Genomic DNA, 25,766 nt, shown 5'->3' on the forward strand with positions numbered 1-25,766 from the left:
ATGAAAATGCATGGTCAACTGGTGAAAGTCATGGTTCGATTCCTGGGTTGTGCAAAATGTTGTGTTCTTAAGCAAGTCTTTCATTTCCTACTGTAATTCACAAAGCTGAAAATGAGAACCAGCCCTATCTTCCTCCAGCTGTCATATTTTAGATGTATTGTTGAGTTAAGAGGGTCTGTGCCTACACATAACTATATATATATATATATATATATATAAAAATATATAAAGGAGGCCACCAGGTGGACTACTAATGTGCTAGAAGAAGATCACATGCCATGTGTCTACTAAATTCCCTTTGAGAATTATTCGGTCTTAGTAGACACATGACATGTGATCTTCTAGCACATTAGTAGTCCACCTAGTGGCCTCCTTTATATATATTTTTATATATATACAATAATCCTTTGAGATCTCAGATATTTTTTCTGAATCTCCCTGATTCTTTTAAAGTGCTTGTTCCTTGGTATTAAATTGATATTAATTAATATCCAATTTTTTACCCTATTGTTTAAGTATATATCATCATCATCATCATCATCGTTTAACGTCCGCTTTCCATGCTAGCATGGGTTGGACGATTTGACTGAGGACTGGTGAAACCGGATGGCAACACCAGGCTCCAATCTAATTTGGCAGACACACACACATACAAAAAAGAATGCAAGCATAACTGTGTGGTCAAACAGCTTGCTCACCAACTACTTGGTTACAGGTTCAGTCCCACTGCATACCACCTTCAGCAGGTGTGTTCTAAACCCCTGGGACAACCAAAGCCCTGTAAAAAGGATTTGGAAGATGAAAACTAAGAAACCAATCATATACTTATGTATGTGTGTGTCTCCTTGTCTTAATATTGCTCAAGAGTTGTAAATGAGCATAATTTCCAGTCTTCCAATGAAAACAGGTGAGGTTTGGTGACAGGAAAGGCCTCCAGTTGTAGAAATTATGCCTCAACAAATTCTGTCTGACCCTTGCTAGCATGGAAAAGTAGATATTAAAATGTAAATGATGGCCACACACACACACACACAAAACCTTTATATATATATATATATATATATATATATATATATAACACTGAACATTTTGGGTCTTACAACATACTCATCTAGACAACCAAACATAGATTGATCAAGTGTAGTGTGTATCCAAGCAGCATTCTACTGACCCCACCTCGTTTCAACCAGAATCATCTAGATGCTTTCTCAGTTGCCTGATGGCTCTTTTGCTCATACCTGTAATATCCTGGGTTCCAATTGGCCTTACTCACGGTACAACATGCAAACACTCAACTGCCAAACTCCAATGTCAAACACCTCGTTCACCACCCATTCTTGTGATAGTCCTTTACCAACTCCTAGTACTAAACCACTCTTCTCTTGCACCACTTGCAACATCTCCTTCCAAGGCAATTAACTCCCAATAGAATTAGAAGCCTTGTTTCAGAAACCAAGAGACCTGATCTCAACAAGGTCTGGTAATTCTTTCAGTTTTCCTTTACCAAATCCTCTCACAAGGCTTTGGTCGGCCCAGGGGTGCCCATGGTTCCACGCAATGGGACTGGACCCGGATCCATAAAGTTGGGAAGTAAACCTCTTATCCCCGGCCATAACCTGGTGTTAGGAAGGGTATTCCACTGTAAAACACACGCCAAAAACAAGACACTGGCGCACGACGAGGATCTTCAAGCATCCAACCCATGTCGGCATGGAAAACGGAAGATGATGATATATAAACAATTTTCAATCAAAAGTTATCATTCTAGCTTTCCTGCAATGTATGAAAAATTATATTCAAGCATAAAATATCATTTCTACTATTTGAAAACAAAATGATGCTAAACAATTTTTCAATCGCTTACATTTTCATGAAAACAGAATTTTTCAAATCCAGCTATAACAACTGATAACAACTAAACAAAGTAGACGAGTTTTCAATAAGAACTGAAATAGTTGCATCTTAAACGGGTGAAGATCTTTATATTAACCAGTATTACTACATGTACATTAGAGCTACTAAGCCCAGTGGTCACGATGATACTGCGATTTCGTCACATTTATTTAAGGTACACGACACCTTTTTTTTATTTTTCCACACCGGAGGAAAATCTGCTATGCCGTCTCGCACTCTTCTGCTTAAAGAATACGGACTTTGATATTTCTGTCAATTGTGTTAGTTAAATTTTAAACTTCGCAATCCTTGAATAAATATACAAAATAATTTGTGTTGCATTACCGATTTATTTCTATTTGCAATCTATACAAGTATATAACATCAACAAGACTATGCTAAATGTAAATAATTTATTTTGATCATGCAAAGGGCCACATACGGTACAGAGAATGGGTAAGTATGTAATATATGTATGTCAGAGGGAAGAAAGCAGTCAACTTTTGGGATTTAAACTCACAACTTTATTCTAAAACTGCAATTCTTAACCAGGGAAATTTATTTTTCGCTTAAAAATTATTATTATTCTTTGTTTTTCTTTTCCTTAATGTTAATCTTAAAAATGCTAATATTACATTAATATAATATTATGCAATAAATTGTGTATTATACAAGCCTGCATTTTTTTTTTGTATGTAGGGAGGGGATCGGAATGATGAAAGGGTAAAAAGGGGTAAAAGGCGGACATACAGAAAAAAGATTGAGTACATTTTTGAGATATTTGATCCGGTCACTACATTAATGAATTTTACGACGAAAATTTCTTTCACTTCAGTTTAGTAAATGAAATTATATTAAGACAAACAATAAATTTTTTAGTCTTTCGTATTCAAGTAGCAGATTTTTTTTCTAAACTTGTAAGTCGAACCTGTAAACAAACTTATAAAGGAAACTTTACGCAGCTGAAATTTTCCGCGTTATATATTTTCGATCCAAGGTAACAAATGAAATTTAATTTCGTCATGAAGGCAGAAACAAACATGGTAAAAAAAAAAAAATAAAAGCAATCTTAATTGATGTAAAAAATAAAATAAAAATCAGAAAGTAATACCAAATGTGTGTGAAAATAATCGTTTCGTTTAATTTTTCTATCAGAAGCGATAGGTCGAACTAGGGTCCTAGAATTTCCAGAATCTATTACAGAGATGCAACGAAAGTTCAGTAGAATGAATAACAAGAATAGCTGGAGATTCCCGATCTTAACTTTCGTATTTCTAGTTAGAAACGCCGTAGTTTAATTGAAATATTGTGAATATAAAATCATATCAGGAAATAGGACGAATGGACTAAATGCCAAGTATTCCTCCACCGCATTTAACTCCGAAAATATGTCTAAAACTGTCACAAGAATCTGTTTATGGTACGGGTCGATAAAGCAAACGAATTTATTTTAGAATGTTTTATTTTACACTTTTAAGCTACTTGTTTTTCTCTTGGCTGACCTCATAATTGTATCATAGCGAAACGATAACTCGTAATAGACAGCTTAAGTGAATTTACTAAATAGCGCCAAATTGCAAACGTTACACAGATATGCAGTAATGCTAAGATAATTAAACTAAATATTTAATAAAGATTGAACTAAATATTAAAAGAAACTGAATTGATGATTAATCAAAAACTAAAAAGAAGAAATACTCAAAATATGAAAACAATTCGCTCAAATCAAAACACCTGGAGGGGGAAAAATTTGCTTGAGCGAGATATATAGAACATTCTTATCATTTGAGAAGTATTGAAGGTTTTCCCGTTTAACAAGGGAATTTGCATCGGGGCAAGGCGAACTATAATAAAACATAAGACAGATGATAAAAATCTGTCTTTAAACGGTGTAAATTATGGACAAACTGGAAGTCGTACATTTTTAGCCCTGAAACAATTTTTTTGTGGTCTTATATTGTTTACAAACACAATGAAATTAATAGTGATTTTCGTACATCCAAAAATCAGTTATTTTCTTTCTAATAAAATGCATAAATTTGATAGGTATATAGATATCAACCGAAGAAATAATCAGAATCATCTTTAAGAGAAAAGCGGGAAAATATGGTCATATTTACGAGAGACACGTTTAAAAATTTCCTTCGACGTACCTGATCCATTTGGTCCGATAATAGCAGTAAACTTTTTAAACGGTCCAATTAACTGTTTACCACGATAAGATTTGAAATTTTCCACTTCGATATATCTTAAATAACCCGGCATTTTGAATAACCTGCTAAAACTTCTTTTTTTTACTCCAATGATATTTAGAGAAAGTCACTAAAAAAATTACATCTCTCTCTCACGCAGCCATTATAGTTGAAAATTTTACCGCGAACATTAGTTAAGCACTAAACATTTTCATTAGTCAATAAATAAAACTTCAAATAAATCAGTTATTATTGCCTTATTAAATTATTATAAAACTAAATCTAATATAATATTAAATAATTTTTGGTTTTTAACTAAATTTAATTTAGAATTATTATTAGCTAATCAGAATCGGAAAATTATTTACGCGGTCGAAGACATATTATCGTTGCTTAGCAACATCATTGATGTATTAACCTTTCTCATAGAAGTGATATAGCTGTAATTTCTTTTGTGTCTCTCTTAAGATATTAAACATGCAAAAACTCGATTTACCATCTGATTATAAAGAAGCTGCGGCGATTGAACGTCGCCGCGACCTGGAAAGACAAAGGCAATGCCGTATCTTTAATGCTAAAGTACGAACAATCGGAGTAAGTAAAGTCGATCAAACCGACACGATTTGCATTCTTATTAAGCTTTCATCGAAGCCTCCGTGTTTTTGTTGTTAAAACTCCCCATTATGAATGAATTTCTGAATTTACGTGTTTTTGACTACTCTTCACTATTTTTGTCATTGTTATTTTTTAAAAATAACATTTATTCCCATTTCATCCTTTTCCTCGGAAATTAAACCTTTTACGTTACCATGACAATGAACTAATCAAAACAAAATATTTTAAATAGCTGTATTATAACGTCTGTAATTTGATCGACATTCCCAATTTTATCTCACAAACTCAGACCGCCTTTTTATGATAGCCTGTAACTTATTTGATAATAAAAGGTAATTTTTGTTTAAATCTCAATTATAAAATGATATAAAACTCGCTAAAGCCTAAGTTTTAGAAAGTACCTGTGAACAGATCACGTCACGACAATGTTTTTGTTAAAAAAATTGTGCGTAAATTGACAGAAACAGCTGTTATAAGGTCATATATTCCGCTTTCTTATCTCCATGTCCATTAAAAATTACATCTGCTGATGGTTGAAAATTTAACTATTGCGTATAAGTAAAATCCTGCTTTGACATAAGAAATGGTTTTCAGAGACAATGTAAACTACCTAATCAGAGAAGGCACCATAGAAGCGAGTTACTCGCTATTGGAGAACTCAAGATGCAGACCGCCTCCCTAAAAAAAAAAAAAAATGCATTCTTATTGATTTCTCAGCCCCTGTTAGCATTCATACATTGTTGATGCTTTCCAATGCCTGTCACTGACGTGTTTGTACTCATGTTGCAACGTGTATCCTTATATTTTAGCAAGGTCGGTATGAAGCAAATCTCACAAGCCTTTAAAAGTCCGTCCTTACACTGCCTTTTAAGCCTCAAGACAATTGAAAAACATCAAAAGTATGAATGTTGATAGCAGTTGAAAAATAAATGAGGAGGGTCACAATCTGAGTTCATATTCCGCTGAGGTCGACTTTGCCTTTCATTCTACCAGGGTCGATAAAATAAGAACCAGTTGGGTACTGGGGTCGATATAATCGGTTTACCCCACCCCCTGAACTTGTTGGTCTCGTGTTAAAATTTGAAACAATTATTGTTGCTATTGTTATTGTCGTATTACAACCTGAGCTCTCCGTAGCAAATCGCTCGATTAGGTTGTTTTACAGTTTTGCAAACTCTATTAAGCTTTTCGAATTTTGTTAAATTTCTTTCACTCGAAGCATTTCAAATTTTCATCTAAAAATACTTTATAAACAAAAATGCAATCATGTTTTAAAAAAATTTTTTTTTTAGAAATTAATAATATAAAACTTACAAGCATTTAAAGCTATGTAATTTTGATTAATCAACTACCTCCATTGTCAACATAGCAGAAGTTGCAACCATTTCCTGCCATGGCACCTCCATTTTATCATTGTTTTCCATGAGAAAAAGTTATGTTTGGAAGGAGTCACTCTTGCTCTTAGTTTCATTTTGTTTTTATATTGCTGAGTGAAAGTGATGATTCATCCCAGGTTATCAGCATGCAAAAGTACGCCAGTGTAGAAAACTTGAAAACAATCAAGTGAATAAAAGTGGTTGGAAGAAATTTAACAAGATCCACCATTTCTTATGTCAGAGCAGCATTTTTACTGATATGGAATAGTTAAATTTGAAGTGATCTTTGATTCACACAAAAATTTAAAAGTTTAATTATAAACTTATATCAAATTCCCTCAAATTATGCAAAGTTTTTATCATTGTTCTCAATGCGTCAGTTATCATGCCATGGTGTAATCTGTTCACATGTCTTTTCTCAGACTTAGTCCACTACAAGTTCTCAATCTCAGTACACAAGACTGTCTTACATATACTGTGGCATGTTTTAACAATTGATGAACAAAATTATTTAATTGCTGATGCCTTAATTCTGTAAATTAGTATTACATTGGACCAAATTATGTCTATAAATAATACTGACTCTACCTAATATATTTAGATGACAGCATTGCCTGCAGTAATGGCTCTATAGAAGATCATCACAGAACTTGAATGGCATTTCTATCATACATCGAAGATCTCAGTATAGCTTTGTATTTTTTCAAAAAGTGTTTTTTTGGTAACACAAATATTTTCTTGGTTATTGCTTTCAAGACAACAAAATAATATTTGATCCTCTTAAATGCCTTCTAAGAAGTACTAGTTTTTTTGTTTTTTTTTTACAGGTCATGGAGAGGGTCATAGCCCAACTAATTAGGGAGAGAGTGTCTGCTTCGATGAGATGCAGTTCAGTTTTGTGTCAGGTAGAAGCACCACTGATGCTATATTCCTGGTACGGCAACTGCAGAAATACCTAGCCAAACATAAACCCCTATACATCGCTTTTGTTGACTTGGAGAAAGCCTTTGACAGGGTCCCCCAAATCCCTAATCTGGTGGGCGATGCAGAAACTGGGGATTGACGAGTGGTTAATAAGAGCAGTACAAGGATGCTGTTAGTAAGGCAAGCGTTGGCAATGAGTATAATGAAGAATTCCAGGTAGAAGTAGGGGTTCACTAAGAATCAGTCCTCAGCCCCCTCTTATTCATCATAGTCCTCCAGGCAATAACAGAGGAATTCAAGACAGGTTGCTCTTGGGAGCTCCTCTATGCTGATGACCTTGCTCTCATAGCAGAATCACTACCAGAACTAGAGAAGAAATTTCAGGTGTGGAAGAAAGGTTTACAATTGAAGGGCCATAGAGTCAATCTAGAAAAATTAAAGTCCTACTACGTAGGAAGGCAAACACATCACAAACCCCTTCAGGTAGATGGTCCTGCTTGATCTGTAGAAAAGGTGTAGGTAGAAACTCCATAAGATGTACCCAGTGTAAGCTATGGATGCATAAGAGGTGCAGCAACATCAAAGAAGGTTAACCAGGAAGATAGCTTTTGTGTGCGGCAGATGCACTGGGGCAATAAACACCGCAGAGGCTCAGAAAACTGATTCCATCACATGCCAAGTGAAGAAACCAGAAGTAGTTGATAGCTTCCGCTACCTAGGTGACCAAGTTTGTAGTGGGGGTGGATACTCAGAGAGAATTGTCACTAGAATAAGAATAGCCTGGACAAAGTTCAGAAAGCTTTTACCTATACTGGTGACAAAGGGCCTCTCACTCAGAGTGAAAAGTAGATTGTATGATGTATGTGTGTGAACTGCCATGCTACATGGCAGTGAAACATGAGCTGTGACTGTTGAAGACATGCATAGGCTTGAAAGAAATGAAGCTAGTATGATCCGCTGGATGTGTAATGTCAGTGTGCACACACAACAGAGTGTAATTGCCCTGAGAGAAATGTTAGGCATAAGAAGCATCAAATGTGGTATGCAACAGAGACGACTGCGCTGGTATGGTCATGTGCTACATATGGATGAGCAGAGCTGTGTGAAGAAGTGTCACTCCCTAACAGTGAAAGGAGCCTGTGGAAGAGGGAGACCTAGTAAGACATGGGATGAGGTGGTGAAGCATGACCTTTGAACATTGGGCCTCACAAAGGCAATGACGAAAGACCGAGACCTCTGGAGATATTCTGTGATTGAGAAGACCCAGCAAGTAAAATGAGATCACAGCTGACCCCAGTGTCACATAACCAGCCTATTTAAAGAGTACCTTTGAATCGTCGGGCAACATGCCATGCTTGAGGAGACCTATTGAGTCAAGTAAAATCAAAATCAAAATCAAATCACAATCAAATGGAAATTGTAGCTGTAGCCGATGCCAGTGTCGTCTGACTAGCTCCTGTGCTGGTGGCATGCAATAAGCACTATGCATGCGTGGGTCATTCTCAGTGCCGCCTGACTGGCTTCCTGTTTCGGTGGCACGTACAAAGCACCATCCGAACGTGGTTGATGCCAACCCCACCCCGACCGAATCCTGTGCTGGTAGCACGTAAAAAACACCATCTGAACATAGCAGATGCCAGTGCCGCCTGACTGGCTCCCATGTCGGTGGCACATAAAAAGCACCCACTACACTCTCAGAGTACTTGGTATTAAGAAGGGCATCCAGCTGTAGAGACGTTGCCAGATCAGATTGGAGCCTGATGCGGTCTCCTGGTTTGCCAATCCCCAGTCAAACTATCCAGCCCATGCCAGCATGGAAAATGGATGTTAAACAATGATGATGATAAATAGAGAAGTGATATTTTTATGATGAATTAAAACTTTTAATTAAATGAAACTCTTGTGCTGTTCCTCAAGAATGGAGAAAATGCTTTCAAAATTATTAAAATCAACTTCAAAAATGCTTGCCTTGATGCTATCTTGCTAACAGTTGACACTGATGCATCAGACAATTGCCCTAGTTGCAATATTATCACAAAGAGAATGTGCTATTGCTTTTCTTCTTTTGTCCTTTTCAAAGAGAAAGACATACTGCTTGGAGTTTATGACAAACTTACTGATACAGCAATCACAACTGGAAAATAATTGCACTATATTTGTGGTAACAAAAATTCTTGTCTACTATCAGCCATCTGTCTTAACCATCTAGATGTGGTGAGAATGGAGACACATGGTGTGGCTACCTCAATATTCTGCAATTACCACCAAAAACCATCTTTTTAAGAGCACAAGAAGATTCTAGAAGACTGAATCATCTGGTGATTTGATGCTGATTGGATACATAACAGACCAATTATGTGAAACTACTATAGTTTGATTGTGATGTCTGACTGGCTACTTAACAACTTGGTTTCAAATCACTGCTGCAAGTAGTCCCCTCTCAGTTCTTTGCATGAAATGTAAGAATGAAACAGTAAAAACAGAATTTACAGAAAAAAAGAAAAACCAACACAAGTATGAAAAGAAAAAGGGAAAAATATGCATTAAATACTGAAAACTTTTTGAAAAAAATGTCCATGTAACAATGAAAACAGTTCATAGAAAATGCAAAAATCTGCAGTTCTTTTTCTTTTTCCATGGATACTATAAAAAGAAAACATTTGTGTGTGTGTGTGTTTTTGTAATAATAAAGATATACATGAGTGTATCTAGCTTGCCAATGTACTTTTCTTCCACTTTTGATTACTCTGTCAATATGAAATGCACTGTCGTTAGATAATGCGTCATGTTTATGTGTAGATTGTTTGAGTGTGGCAGAAGAGGAAGAGGAATGTGGTGGTAGGGGAACAGACTTGACGAAATCCTGCTTATGTGAATCAACACTGTTAGTCTCCTGTCTCCCCTGAATTTCCAAAACCATATACTTTGGTTTAGCTTTTAACACATGGTATGGGCTGGAATAAACTGTCTACAGGGGATGCTTAACTGCATGTGTGTACAAATATTCAAGTGCTGTTAGATCATGTGAACTCAATAAAACCATCCATACAGTTCACAATGGAAAAGGAAAAAGACAATCAGCTAGCATTCCTGGATGTATTAATAACACGTACCAAGTATGGATTCAGGACATCCGCATACCGCATGCCGGCCTTTACTTTACGATACCTCAACTTCAATTCCCACCATCCATACAGTGTAAAGAGAGGGATTGCTCAGTGCCTAAAACATTGAGCAAAGAAGATAAGTAGTGATCATGAGACACACCACAAAGAAATGATCAAGCTCAATAACAATCTATTAAGCAACAACTTCCCCCAAAACATACTATCCACTCCAATTATGAAGAAAGGAGAAGATGAAACCAATAAACTGTCCACAGTCCGTCTACCCTATGTGAAAGGCCTCTCCAAAAAGATACAAAAGATATGACATCAGGACAGTATTCAGAAGTAATACAACACTTTGCAAATATCTCCTTTGAGTAAAACCATCAATAGAAGAGAATATGACCAAAGACTGCGTGTACTCCATCCCATGCAGCTCTGGTGGGTTATAAAAAGGCAAAACATGCTGCCCCTTCAAAATAAGGGTAGACGAACATCACAAAGCTGTGACATGAGGAGATATTGATAAATCAGGTATAACCGATCATGTATGGAAAAATGGAGACCACCTCCCCCTGTGGGATGAAGTTAAGATAATAGACAGAGAACACCACTGGAAAATACAAAAACTAAAAGAAGCAGCACATATGCTAGGACACAAAACCTAAGCAGACCGAGTGCAGATATGAGTAGCATATGGGAACCAGTATTAAGGAAGGATAGGAAAATATTAGATTTATAAGCCTTAAAATTCACTCCATTACTAACCCCAAGATTCCGAGTTCAATTCCAGGCAGTGATCTGAATAATAGTAATAATAATAACATCAAAAAATACCTTAGGAATGAGAACCCAGGCTGGAAATTTCCCCAAGACACCTGATGAAGGCTGGAGGGTATATCAGCTGAAACATGTTAACAACAAACAAGATGAGGACAAATATCCGTCAAATGTAAATAATGTACATAATTCCTCATCTCTTAAATATAGAACTGTATCACCTCACATAGATCTTGAAAAATAGAGTTTTATTTCAATGAAAAATTAAACTCTTTTACACTGAAATATATTGCTCATTCATTGTTTTGGTCGAATTCTAATAAAGGTGGTAATTTAGACTCAATAGTCTTTAAAATATGATAAAGCTCATTAAAAGGCGGGGAGCTGGTAGAATCATTTGCATGCCAGACAAAATGCATAGTGGCATTTATTCTGGCTTTACATTCTGAGTTCTAATACCATTTCTCATCCTTCTGATTTTGATAAATAAGTACCATTTGATCACTGGGGTTGATGTAATCTATTAGTCCTGACCCTCAAAATTGCAGGCATGTGTCTATAGTAGGAAAAAAATTATGATAATCATTGATAAACTTGCTCATTTTTATATATTTCTTGTGCTTTAACATGGTGTTCAAATTGTATAATCTGAAAATGAAAGAAAGGAACAAATGAATGAATAGAATTTGTACAGTTATAATTTTAGTTTTATTTCATATGAGCAAGATAGTATTTAGTAGTAACACATTGCCAGCAGCGAGTAGCAGAAATATAGCACTAAGAAAGAAATATTTTGTATCCTACTAAAATATGGAAATATTTGTAGAGTTGGTAACTTTTTCTAGAAATTATTTAAGGTTTATTCTGTATAAATCAATGTGCAAGTGCTGTAGTGTAATGATGCCATTAACCTGCAATAGAAAAATAAAGTCTTCTGTAGAAAACCAAAAGCACATTGCTATGGACATTTTATGTATGTAAATTAATATTTAAATCCATATTAAATTTACTGGCATCTGAACAATGTTCTCTAAAGAGGTACTGAGTTACATAATCTAATTCTAACAAGAATTATTGGTTTTAAAAGTATTTTGACAATGAATAGAAATTTAATTTCGAGAACTGCTTTTGCAAACTTTTTTCTTAATTTGAAGTTAACACAAACTTTGATCACAACTACTAAAAATTGAAAAGTAATGTGTGAACAATGGTGAGATCTGACCTTGTGTATTTGACATAAAATCAATGAATTAATAAAACAAAATGTCTTTAATTATATTCAATAAGGAGAATTGTCTTTCATTTATTTTCATTTGTTATAAAACATGGAGCAGTGTCAATAACGTTTAATAAGTCATATCTTTCATCTATAAATTCATTCTTAAGGTTTTATGGTTCTTGTGTATTTTCATTTCATTTTTCCAAGCCATACACTTTATATTGTTTCTCTTATATTGTTACAGTTAGATGTGGATGCCATTGATCAACAGGTTCTAGAGAAGAAGGCTCAAGAAGAAGATGAGAGGCGAAGAGAGGATGCATTTAGTTAGTAACTCTGTTCTTCTTGAACTTAAATTTTGTATTGACTCTACTCAACTGTCATCCAGATTCTTATTCTTATTTTTAAAAAAATATTTATTTGTTAATGAAAATGTGATTTTGCCGTTAATTAGATGCTTTTGTTTCACAGTTGACAAAATGTCTCATCTGCAAATGTCTCATCTGCAAATGTCTCATCTGCAAATGTCTTCAAATATTTCCTGTTTTAAATGATTTTTTTTTTGAAATTGTATCAACTAAGAATCTTAATTATTTATATGTTGTTCCCAAGGTGATAATATAATGTTGTTTTCTTTTATTGATCTAAGATTATTTTTTTATCAATGTTTTCTCTTTAGATTCAGATACTGTAAGGAATTCTAAAATTGGCCAGTTGTTGGAAATGCGACAGAATGAGGATATACGGGAACTGAACAAGAGGCTCAATGAATATCGTATGTTGCATCAGCAAGCTGGTCATCGCCGAGAATTTGACTTGAATGACCCAGATAGACTAAAGAAGACCTTACCAAATCGAATGTTTGATGATGATCCTAAATGTACAGCATCTAGTTTACAGAAGTTTGATGGTGAAGATCTGAACAATCCATCTCGTAATCAGTTTCAAAAAGAACAGATGCGAGAGTGGTTAATCCAGCAAATTCAGGATAAGAGGAGGGCTCAGGAAAATCTGAAAGAAGCAAACCATCTTCATGATTTGAAGCGTCAAGAATTGGATGAAAGACTTATCAGACTTGAGGAGGCTGAGAGATTGTGCAAAATGAATATTGACAGAGCAACCAGTGATTTTAATCTTGCTCTTGTAATCAAAATCTTAATTTTCTATTAATTCATTTATTTATTTCAAAAAAGTGGATGTATGTTTTGAAATTCTATGAGGATGGTAGTAAGCTTCTTTCAGGCTGAGTCTGTGATACTGGTTTAATTCTCAGCTCAGCCATTTTCACTTCATATCACTCTTCATATCTGTAATTTCCAGCCATAATCAATAGCTTCTGATTGGCTGACTTTCCTTCAATACATGACATGAAAATGAAGCATTTGATGGTATCGTAAAGACTCTATAATGATTTCAGGATATTTTTCATTTTTATTTTTGTAAAATTTTAACTATTAGAGAATTTGGTAAGGGGATGCTGAAAAGTTCTTGGTTTTGGGTAAAAGAAAATACAGGAGGATCAGTTAATTATGATTTTATTGAACATATTTCCCTCTCAGATTCACACACTTATTACAGTGGTCATTCAGTTTTTCTAAACCCAGTAAATGATCTTGGAAGGTTCTTGGCCTTTCGCAATACCTTTAAAGCCAGGAACTTTTCAGCATCCTCTCGTTTATGCTGAGTTCTATCCCCTTACGTTCTTATTTGAAAAATCGTTTTTATCTTTTTCTATAATTTTACTTGTTTCAGTATTAGACTGCAGCATGCTGGGGTACCACCTTGATAATGTCTATACTTCACATTCATTTTCACCTTTTTTAAACTTAAGTGTTATTCACTCCAGGCAAAACACACAATTCTACTTTGTATTAAGATACTTCCCTGACAAAAGGTATTACTTCTACCTCATTGCTGACTAATTAGTGGTTGGGTAGAGATCCATTTCACCTCTACACAAACAAACACAAATTGTTAGAAAAGTATCAAACCCATTAGGTTAAATGTTTGTCTGAAGTGGGCATGATTATTTGTGATTTCTTTTAGGAAGAAGTTCACTCTATAGATAAGAGCTTGAATGTAGGAGTTGATGTATTTCAATATTTGGATTGTTTATAATTCTTGAAAATTATTTACCTTTTAGTCTTGTCCAGCTAATTACAGACTAAAGCACTAAATTATAGTCAGGCATTTTAAGTTATATATATATATAAATATATATATATATATAACCAGTGGTGGACTGGGTCTAAAAATATTGGTTGCCAGGAGACTAGGCAGTGGGGCCTACCCACAACTACAATGCTATCAGTTTAATTTTTATAACCATGAGAGAAGCCTTTTCGGTAAAAAAAAAATGTAAATATTTTCAAACGTAAAGGTGCGTGATTTAAGGGACATTTGGCTGTTGTTTCTAGCACATTCCATGACCTCTTTCCTTGTTTCTTTATCACTGTCGCATGTATTGATGTTTTTCAATAACTTCCCATAAGCCCATTTGATGTGGTATATTACTGGGATTTAAGCAATAAAAAATTGAAATTTAACCCCCTCCCCCAACCAAGCAAGGTTGTGTGTGTGTAAGAGAACATATATTTACTGACAGAAAAGTCTGCTATTAAAATAAATCATCTTTTAGATACCTATTTTAAATTACTATGGATAAATTCCACCACTGATCTTCTCAGGCTCTCCAATATTTTAAACAGAAACAATGTATATGTATATATATATATATATATATATATATATATATATATATATATATATATATATATCATTATCATTACCATCGTCGTTTAACGTCCGCTTTCCATGCTAGCATGGGTTGGACGATTTGACTGAGGACTGGTGAAACCGGATGGCTACACCAAGCTCCAATCTGATTTGGCAGAGTTTCTACAGCTGGATGCCCTTCCTAACGCTAACCACTCCGAGAGTGTAGTGGGTGCTTTTACGTGCCACCCGCATGAAGGCCAGTCAGGCGGTACTGGCAATGGCCATGCTCAAATGGTGTATTTTATGTGCCACCCGCACAAGAGCCAGTCCAGGGGCACTGGCAACGATCTCGCTCGAAAGTCCATTACACATGCAACGGGCACAAGTGCCAGAAAGGCGACGCTGGGCACAGGTGCCATCCCGATTTCGCTTTTGCTTGCCCCAATAAGTCTTTGCAAGCTGAGTTTCGTGTCCAATGAAGGAGACGACGTTGGCATAGGTGCCAATTGTCGAATTTAGTTCGGTTTCGATTTCACTTGCCTCAACAGGTCTTCGCAAGCGGAGTTTAGTGTCCAAGAAGGAAAGGTATGCATAAGTGAGCTGGCTATATATATGTATATGTATATATATATATATATATATATATATATATATGTGTATGTATAAATGCATTAATATGTATATAAATTTAGTTACATTTTATCACCACTGACAGCTGTCTCCTGATTCATATATTTTATTTCTATTAATTCCCTAGGGAATTCTTTGAACAACTGCATTGCTTAATTGTTGTACTTGTTTTTTTTAAATTTGATACTTTCTCCAAGACTTCAGATATTTTTTTGAAACCAAAGTATTTTTCGTGAGACCTTAGATACTAACACGGGCCCCCGTATATGGACTCTAATGTCTAAGGGGCCCACTTGCCATCAGGCAAGTTGGCAACCTGGCCACTCCACCATTGTATAGAACTCAGCTGGGTGGTTGGTGTTAGGAAGGTCTCCAGCCACAAAGACCCTACCAGAACAGACACAGAAATCTGGTACTGGCTCGAAACAAACTATCCAACACATGCCAGCATGGAAGGTGGACATGGAATGATGATGATGATTATGGTGTGTGTGTGTATATATATATATATATATATATATATATATATATATACATATATATACATATACATATATATACATATACATATATATACATATACATATATATACATATATATATATATGTATATACATATATACGATGGGCTTCTTTCAGCTTCCGTCTACCAAATCCACTCACAAGGCTTTGGTCGGCCCAAGGCTATAGTAGAAGACACTTGCCCAAGATGCCACGCAGTGGGACTGAACCCGGAACCATGTAGTTTGTAAGCAAGCAACTTACTACACAACCACTCCTACGCCTATATATATATATATATATATATATATATATATATATATATATATATATATATATATATATATATATATATATACATATATATATATATATATACATATATATATATATATACATATATATATATATATACATATATATATATATATATATATACATATATATATATATATATACATATATATATATATATATATATATATATATATATATATATATATATATATATATAGGCGTAGGAGTGGTTGTGTACATATATATATATATATACATATATATATATATATACATATATATATATATATACATATATATATATATATATATACATATATATATATATATACATATATATATATATATATATATATATATATATATACATATATATATATATATATATATATATATATATATATATATATATATATATAGGCGTAGGAGTGGTTGTGTAGTAAGTTGCTTGCTTACAAACTACATGGTTCCGGGTTCAGTCCCACTGCGTGGCATCTTGGGCAAGTGTCTTCTACTATAGCCTTGGGCCGACCAAAGCCTTGTGAGTGGATTTGGTAGACGGAAGCTGAAAGAAGCCCATCGTATATATGTATATACATATATATGTATGTGTGTATATGTTTGTGATTTTGTGTTTGTCCCCCCAAAATCGCTTGACGACTTATGCTGGTGTATTTATGTCCCCGTAGCGGTTTGGCAAAAGAGACTGATAGAATAAGTACTAGAAAAATTACTAAGCTTACAACGGATAAGTCATGGGGTCGATTTGCTCGTCTAAAGGCGGTACTCCAGCATGGCCACAGTCTAAAACTGACTAGTAGACAATACACAGCTACACATGAATAAATCATTAACTCTGTCTGTCTTGTTTTGATTGGTCAGTCATATATGATGTCACTATGACACCATGAACACTTCAAAATTATATCTTCAATCATATAAACCACTTCAAATATAACTTTAGCAAGTTTAAAGTAATTTTTTTTTGTGCCATAAACCATTTACCATTTCTTTGATGCCCTAAGCATGTACTTATTTTGCTTAATTGTTAATCCAGTGCTATATATATATATATATATATATATATATATATATATATATATATATATATATATATGTAGCAACAAACCATTTAAACTTTTCCTACTTAACTTCATTCTTCTTTCTTTTGTCTTTTTATCCACCTCTTTTACCAGAAGATTTTGAAGTTCATGAAATTTATTGAACTTTTTACTCTTTATTAGATGGGGAAATATTTTTCTCTTTCTACACAAAATACCCTCTGGAGTTTATAGCTTAGCTCCGTAAACTAATAAAATACTTATCCAATATTAATGATGTTGCCTATGGCAGTGAAATGCACATCTATGCTGTACCTATTTTACGAATAGGTGAATTAGGTCAGAGATAGTTTAGTGACCCTGCTAGGAACAAATTGTTTTCCTGGCTGTCATCAATGAGATACAAACTATTGATCCTCTGATTAACAATCTCACATCCAAAGATTCATATTTGCTACATCAGTTTTAACTGAAGATACATCATTGAATGAAACCTGGCAAGATAAAGAAATATAGATCTCGCTATGAATTTCTAAAATCTTACTTTACTCAGTTTATATATTTGGAGAGTTTTGAGCTTCCTTTGATAACCAAATTATTTGGTCTTCCAATAAACTTGACATATGGTGATGTCAATTAAGCCATAATTCAGTTTCTGTTGGATTGTTGTTTTAAACTGATCATTACAAGCTTTGTAAGGCCATCTAGTGACTAGTTTCTCTCTCTCTCTTTCTTTTTTCTTTCTTTCTTTCTCCAATACATCACATGAAAAACAGAAAAAAAGAATTATTAAAAAATTGTTTTCTGAAAGAGAAATATAAAATAAGAAAGTGTTATCATTTAAACAATTTTTATTGTTAATTATATTTATAACTGTCCTTTTTTTTTTCTAGATGAATGAAAGAAAAGAAAAAGAACGCTTGAAAAAGCAACAAGATGAAGATGATAATGCTACTGAAATAGCTAATTGCATACATGGAGATATTCTCACAGAAAACCCTGTTGTAGCCCAAAGTGGTTTTGGGGTCCATCGTGTAATTCCAGACAGATGGAAAGGCATGAATCCACAACAACTTGCAGAAATACGAGATACCCAAAAACGACAATGTATTGAAAATAGGGTAATGCTTTCTATTTTTTCTTTGTCTTTCTTTTTTTTATTACTCTGTCGCACATATAAACTAGTTTGAAATCTACTGGATAGACAAGTCAAGTTTAGTGTTTTTAGGTGACAGTCAATCATGTCAAAACAAAAGTAACTCAAAGCAAAAATTCAAGTATTTTATTTTAGTTATTGTAATAGGATGAGTAGCTGAAGCTTTAATGTTAATCAGCATGCAGTGCAGAAAGTTGTTCTTACTTTACCCGAAAGTTGATTGTAATTTTAGTAAATTTTGATGGTATCTCTGGTTGAGCTTGTAGTCAAGGAAATGTTTTGAATTCTTCTCACATCATTTTTTTTCTGGATGACAACTAACTAGATGGCAGTATAACTGCATGACACTTAGCATGGCCAATTAGCAACCAAAGTGACTGGGGCATTGGGGTTCAGTCAATAAGAGGTATAATAGTTTTTACTGTGTTGTTTAGTTTCAGGTCATCCCTGATTGAGCCATGATAACTCCAACATTTTTTCGTTTCAAGATTCACTTTGGTAAAAACAGAAAAAAATGGATTATGGTTGGAATATTTTTTTTACTTTATCAATTATACTAGGCAATTAAACAACAATTTATACCCTTCTCTGACTAACCTCCAGTGGTCTTGACACTTGCTGTTAGTTGGTCAAGTTAGTTGTTGTCCTATTACACTGCCACCTTATTTGGCTGTTATCCAGTTGTCCTGGAACTATAGTCAGTGGCATAGCTAATAGGGTAGCAAAGGGAGCAATCAACCCCACCACCACAGCACATTTTACAAAATTGACGCCTTTTCAACAATTTCTTAAAACTCTTTAGTTAGCTATATCAGTAGTTGTAAGTTTCATACATAATGACACTGTTACTGAAACATGAAATTAATAAATGTAGAATACAATTATGTATTTCATAGCTAATGAAATATTTCATGTAATACAAGAGAAACGAGTTAAAAATTGTTTGGTATGTGTGAGACTGCACCTTTTTTCTTTTAATGTGTTTGCTCCCCTTAACAATAGAACCTGGCTATACCTCTGCATACAGGAGTGGTGCAAATGAAGAATGGTTAGTAAATGGTTCACAAATTAACAAGGAATTTTGATCTGTTGGTGAAGTGGGAAAATCGTTAGCATGCCAGGCGAAATGCTTAGTGGCATTTCATTCTTCTTCACATTGTGAATTCAAATTCTGTTGTGATTGGCTTTGCCTTTCATCCTTTCAGGGTCAATAAAATAAGTACCAGTTGAGCATTGGGGTTGATGTAATCTACTTACCATTTCCCCTAAATTGCTTGCTTTTGTACCAGTATTTGAAACCAATGTTAAGATAAATTTTTCTTGCACAACAATGAACAAATGTCTTTAAAGAAGTGTCTAATTTAAATTTAACTGCATTTCATCTTTCAGTACATGCATTTATACTCTCCAACAAAATACATTAATGTTATGTGCTGGCTGTCTTTTAACTCTGCAGCTAATCATTGATAGTTTTTTTAGACTTTTTTTAAAAGCTTCTATTTAGTCTTCCATTAAAATATCATAATTTATCTTTAAGTTTCTTTGAGTTCTTTATATAAGTTTTCACTATTTTCCTTCTGCTCTTCACAAGGTCTCTCTTTGACAAAACTTGAAACCATAGCTCTAACCTCAAATAAAATAAGGCTTTGTGCTTCACATGATCCTTTTAAACCTTTATGCTAGGGTGCTTTCTTTCATAGGCATTTTCTATAGAATTTCTCAATGATACAACAGACTTGATAAAAAGGATCCTTTCTTTATAAATCAGTTATGACAGTGTAACTTCAAGCCCATTACATTTGATTATATTCTCCAGTCAGTCTCTCTATGCTGTGGCTTTGCAAAGTACTTATGTAAATTATTTTCTTTTGTATTCAATACCTAGTTGACATAATTTCTATGAAAATGTTCAGGTCTTATGTAATATCAAATAAACTCTTGTTCAATCGCCTCAAAGCTTTTTTGCTGTAGAGGAAATATGTGGCTACAGGATGGCACTGGAAAGAGATAAAAATAGTGCCGATGAGGTATTAGGGGAGACCCTCATGGTATGAGATGAGCAGAAGTGAGTGAGGACAAATGAACAGAAAGTGGGATGCATAAATGTTGCATGAGTGTATGAGAGATGTTTAGAAATAGGGAATGGGTGAGAGGGTGAATATAATGAAGAACAAGTGTTGAGGGATAAGTAGGGAAGAGTAGGTGACAACTGTAGAAATTGGGTAGAGTTGAAGATTAACTAGTGATGCACATGATTTGGGGGTGGGGAAGTAGGTGAAAGGAGATAATTGACAGTGCAGAAAAAAGGTGGGAGGACGAAGAGCAGCAGAATAGTAATAATAATGAGGATTTCAAATCCTGGCACAGGACCAGCAATTTTTGAGGGGAGGGGGAAGTCGATTACATCCACTGCAGCACTTGACTGGAATTTATTTCATCAACCCTGAAAGGATGAAAGGAAAACTGTAGATGTATGTAGAACATAATCCTGGGTTTGGTTAAAAAAAGAAACAGAGAGCCTAATTATAGTAGCTCAGGATCAAATGATAAAAACAAACAACTTGAGGAAAAATGTATGTGGGGAGAATGTGTCGGAAAAATGTAGAATCTGTGGAACTTGGAACAAGACAGTAGCACACATTGTTGCAGAATGCCCCTAGTTGGTGCAGGAAGGATATAAGAAATGGAGGCATGACCTAGTTGTGAAAGTTTTGCACTAGAAGTTTTGGGGGCACATGGTATGAACATTGGGTCAAAAGAGTGCTGGAGTTGGAGAATTGTAAGATTTTGTGGGACTCTCCTATTCAAATAAACAAAAAGCTAGAAAATAATAGATCAGCCATATCAGTAACAGACAAGGAAGCGTGAAGTTGCCTACTAATTGATTCATCATGTCCGTTTGATATCAGGATTGTAAAGAAAGAAGATGAAACACACACACACAAAAAAAAAAATACAATCCCTTAAAATTTGAAATTGTAAGAATTTGGAATATGAAAATTATTAAGGTTGTGCCTGTAATAATTAATGCATTGGGAACAGTAAGTAAAGATATAGACAAATGGTTGAAGGAGATTGGAATAGAATGTCCTGTAGAGCTTCTACAAAAAGTTTGCCTATTAGGGACAAGAAAGATTGTCAGTAGAGTCTTAAGCATTTGAAAGACTATTGAAAGATTGTGAAAACCTAAGCTTACAGGTAGTAACCCACTACCCACATAAATTCTACCAAGTTTATGAACAAGTTTGAGTCAGTAATAATAATGATAATAATAATAATTCTTTCTACTATAGGCATAGGGTCTGAAATATGTGGGAAGGGGTAAATTGATCACATCAACCCCAATACTTGACTGGTACTTAATTTATTGACCCTGAAAGGATGAAAAGCAAAGTTGACCATTGTTTTGAGAGAGAGAAATACAGTGAGAGAGAGAGAGAGAGAGAGAGAAATAGATATATAGACAGATAGATAGGTAGTTAGAGAGATAGCTATATAGACAATCAGGTAGGTAGGAAAGGTAGTGTTGTCACCATAGTAACCGACACATTTTGATTTAAAATAAATGCAGGAATTTTATGTGTAAGTCTGTCAACACAGTGCATCACATTTCAAAAAAAGACTGTATGTATAAGTATATGATATATATGGTTTTTTGTTTTCGTTGTGTGTGTGTGTTTGTATCTTTCAACATAAAGACAAACAAAAACTTTAAAGAAAAGACTTTTACTTTGAACAATTTATGAAGGTATAACAAATACTTTTACCAGTAGTGCATCGACAGGCAACGTCCTAGTCATAATAATAATGATATTAAAAATACAAAGATCTGGAAATAGAGGTAACTTGAATGTGGAGTCTAAAAACAGAAACAATTCCTATCAGTAGGTGCATTAGGTATGATAAAAGACATTCAGACAAATACATAACAAAAACACCAGGACTAACAAGTATATATAACATACAGAAAATAGCATTACTAGGCACCGCACACATCCTACGTAAAACACTTTCAATACAGTAAAAATAAGAGCATCACAACAAATCACAGCACACACCCAAGGCACACAGAGCTGCACTCGGTAGTGCAGTGAAAGCACATGACAAAAATAAAGCTACTGAATAATAATAATGATTTCTTTATTAACATTAGGGTTTACATTAAGAAAAATATTATGGACAGTACAGTACAAAACAAAGAATGTGTGTGAGACTGTTTGTTGTGAAGGTTTTGCATGTAAACAGGACAAAATTTTAAAAAATCAATGTGTGATCCTCAATAGGGCGGAAACGTTCAAGGGCTGCTCATGGGGAAAACCACATAAAAAAATCATGGGTGCCCTGACTTTTGGGGCAGGTGTCTTTTTTTGCTTTCTTTTTCTTTTTTTTTTTCAACTAAAGGCATATGCTCAGAGCAGGCCCATTCACCCACACCATTCTTATGACTTTCATCCACCTTTCAACAAATTGGCTAGAAGACAATGCTTCCCTCTCTATCCTTATTTTCCTTTTCAAGTGAAACTTGAAGAAATTGATCAGTGATTGACCAAAGAGAAAAGTGCTTGTCTTCAGCCCCTACAATCTTGTCCACCATACAACCTCTTTCGCCATGGCCACCAGGCATATAAACACAGCCTTTTCTTTTCAGTTAAAGGAAGGCAGTGGAGTAATCTTCACGATGGAGTCATTTGGCAGTTGGATCCATCCCTACGTGTGACAGCAGGTGTTCGACATAAACCCACAGGTCAGCAACACTGGATGAGTGCATGCAGGACTGTCTTGTTGTCCTATGTGCATCTTGGACATGCTTAGATGATGGCACTTCTGTGCCTGTAAAGTTTATCTTGAACAGGCAAAGCTCCCCTGTAGCACTGTTAGACCAGAGGGTTTTGCAAATTATCCATCAGTTCCGGGCCGAAAATTCTCCAGAAAAGAGCAGCTAGTTGATCTTCGACATCTAAGGTTTCGTCAAGAATGTTGTCACACCTTTTCTCCACTAATCATCTATAAAAAGCTAAAGTAGACACTCTACCTATTGTAGTGTCCAATTGAATGGGGGCTGTGAGTGCTTGAAGACATTCCACTTTCCAAATGCTTCCCCTCGGTCTCTGTTTTACCCAGGACTGCAGCTCCATTAAAGAAACTAGCTGCAGAAATATGACTGGCAAATGGTGACCACATCTGTTCACCATCAAGGAAGCACTGGAGATGTCATAGCCTCAGCGCATGTCTGCACATCATCAACCACGGCATGGCCTGGCAACCAGTCAACGGGTGTTGACAGCAGATAGACTGCCTGACCACTGGCATGTGTTCCTTCCACAAGAAGTGGAAGAGTATATGCTCCAGCATAATCAGACGGTGTCCAGGCCAAGGCATGACGGTCAGGCGATAGTAGATGACAGATGTGATATACATGTTAGCTACCTCTGCCTGACATTTCAGGGATAGCTTTCTCTCAGTCCATTTCTGGGTGAGAGTAGTCACTCTGTTCATTATCTTATCTCAGTTTTTGTCCATCTGGAGGTGTGTCTGTCTGTCCAGCACCCATGCCCTGGGTTATTGAACAGGTGACCCCGCATCCAAGGTGACCCCAGATCAAGTACATTCATGCTGCCTATTCTGTACATGACCATGTTGTCGGAAAAAGAAAGAAAAGGAAAACTTACTTGGTTTTGTTTGGAGAGGCAGATTGCCCACTCCTCCTGTTAGCTTGGGGTGTTTCCAACAGTAAATCACCAGGAGTTCTCTTGGTGATATTCCCTAGAAAATCTCTGATTTCCTATGGGAAGTGGGTTTTTAAGTGTGTGCATGTGTTTTTTGAATGATTTGTATGTGTGCAGGTAGGGAGAATGTGGGTGCGACAAAATCTTTTGGTATAATGTTTGTGTTATTATGTACTTCATTAATTCATTGTTTTTTGTGTTTATTGCCATAATAATAATACAGTATACAAGGAAGGAGAAGGAATAAGAGAGAGAGAGAGAGAGAGAGAGGAGGAATGATGACATGTGATTAGGTAGGTTTTAAGAGTGGGGCAGGCATAGTTAATGGAGAGGAGAAACATATAGAGGTGGAGGTGGGGTAATTTGATAGTTCAGGAAGCCGATCAATGTAAAATGTGGGTGAAGAAGACAGTAGTAAGAATGAAAGATGTCAACAAAAGAAATGTTTACTGATAATAAGGATAAGTGGTATCAGGGGAAAACTGAAGCATGCAGTTCTGCTCACATTTAATTACAGTAGCAGAATAATGTAGGGAGATGATGGGAAGAAATTGAGTGATGGGTTCAGTGGCAGTGATGTATCAGGATCTCAGTTGCACCAAGGTAGGTGGGGCTTTTTGAGGACTGCATATTGCCAATCATCCTGGTCCTCCATCATGTCTTCCATGAGGTCCTTAGATCAGCCTTCACCAGTTTGTTGTATTTGTTTGTAAGAATATTTTTGAATGAAAATAATTTTCAACCATTATGTTTTCAATATTTTGATTGCAGAGAAAGAGAGACGAAGAAGAAAAACTAAACAAAAACTGGGATAATATTCGAGTAGCACAGGCCAGATCTGGTATACTTGTAGAACGAGAACTAAATCGGAACCAGAGGGATTGTCTTCAACAGCTAGCAGATGAGAACCGAAGACTTGCTCAAGAACAGAAAGCTCATCAAGAGTTTTTAAGTAAAGAAGTGTATACTAACCCTCCAACAGCTGCCTACTTTATGCAATTCAATACAACTTCCAGATAACATGCTAATATATTTATTTTAGATATTTTGGGCACTTTATAAACAATAAAAAAAGTGTTTAGAATTTCTAGAAATGTATCAAATGCATCTGCAAAATAAAGACATGAAAAACAATTGCTATGTATCATGAATAATTTAACCAAGTTTTATATAGTAATATATTAAACGAAAAGGTTTCTTCAGGATATAAACTGAATTTTGAAATAGTGTGTCTCTAATTTTTTCTTTCTGCCCCACATACATGCATGCAGCACATTCCAGTACATCAATATCATCACCATTGTCAACCCTAGAGTTGTATAAAGTTAATGCTTAATTAATTTTGCTTTCTGTTGTCTTTTCTTTTATCCTGCTGTTATAAATTGAACTAGTATTCTTTGCTTGTTTTCTTTATTGGTTCATTCTTTTCTTTGTCACATCTCTTGTTTATTTCTGTATGCCTAAACCACCACTAACTTGTATTCTCTAAGTTTACAATGTTTATGCACAAAGTCATTTAATTGCAACAACATAGGACTTTATAGAAAAATGAACTCTGCAAATTCTATCAT

The 25,766-nt window shown here is 35.0% G+C and overlaps 2 protein-coding genes across 3 annotated transcripts in view; one reads left to right on the plus strand and one right to left on the minus strand.

Moving 5' to 3' along the window:
- Nucleotides 1-4,274, minus strand: part of LOC106869447 (structural maintenance of chromosomes protein 1A) — a 55,585-nt gene extending 51,311 nt beyond the window's left edge. Inside the window, exon 1 of the mRNA XM_014915197.2 lies at nt 4,047-4,274. Within this exon, the coding sequence (XP_014770683.1) occupies nt 4,047-4,158 (112 nt within the window). The 5' untranslated portion in view covers nt 4,159-4,274. The remainder of the gene's footprint in view (nt 1-4,046) is intronic.
- Nucleotides 4,275-4,465: 191 nt separating this feature from the next.
- Nucleotides 4,466-25,535, plus strand: LOC106869448 (RIB43A-like with coiled-coils protein 2). Of its 2 annotated transcripts, none has more exons than XM_014915198.3 (5): nt 4,466-4,679; nt 12,351-12,432; nt 12,786-13,249; nt 18,207-18,434; nt 24,967-25,535. In XM_014915198.3, the coding sequence occupies exons 1-5, from the start codon at nt 4,563-4,565 to the stop codon at nt 25,213-25,215; spliced, it is 1,140 nt and encodes a 379-aa protein (XP_014770684.1). In that variant the 5' UTR covers nt 4,466-4,562; the 3' UTR covers nt 25,216-25,535. The 2 variants fall into 2 exon arrangements, with proteins under 2 accessions (XP_014770684.1, XP_089207083.1); XM_089350957.1 differs by lacking the exon at nt 4,466-4,679 and adding an exon at nt 10,871-11,059 and having other exon boundaries at nt 24,967-25,419.
- Nucleotides 25,536-25,766: the final 231 nt, after the last annotated feature.

Source organism: Octopus bimaculoides, chromosome 4, assembly GCF_046866305.1.
Source record: "Octopus bimaculoides isolate indiv1 chromosome 4, ASM4686630v1, whole genome shotgun sequence".
Classification (NCBI taxonomy): Eukaryota; Metazoa; Mollusca; class Cephalopoda; order Octopoda; family Octopodidae; genus Octopus; species Octopus bimaculoides.

What these genes read in the sequence shown, in the direction of transcription:
- LOC106869448 (XM_014915198.3), top strand. Translation starts at nt 4,563, where the DNA reads ATGCAAAAACTCGATTTACCATCTGATTATAAAGAAGCTGCGGCGATT. An exon ending in GCGAAGAGAGGATGCATTTA is followed by an intron (nt 12,433 to 12,785) that starts GTTAGTAACTCT and finishes TTTTCTCTTTAG; the next exon opens with ATTCAGATACTGTAAGGAAT. An exon ending in GTGATTTTAATCTTGCTCTT is followed by an intron (nt 13,250 to 18,206) that starts GTAATCAAAATC and finishes TTTTTTTTCTAG; the next exon opens with ATGAATGAAAGAAAAGAAAA.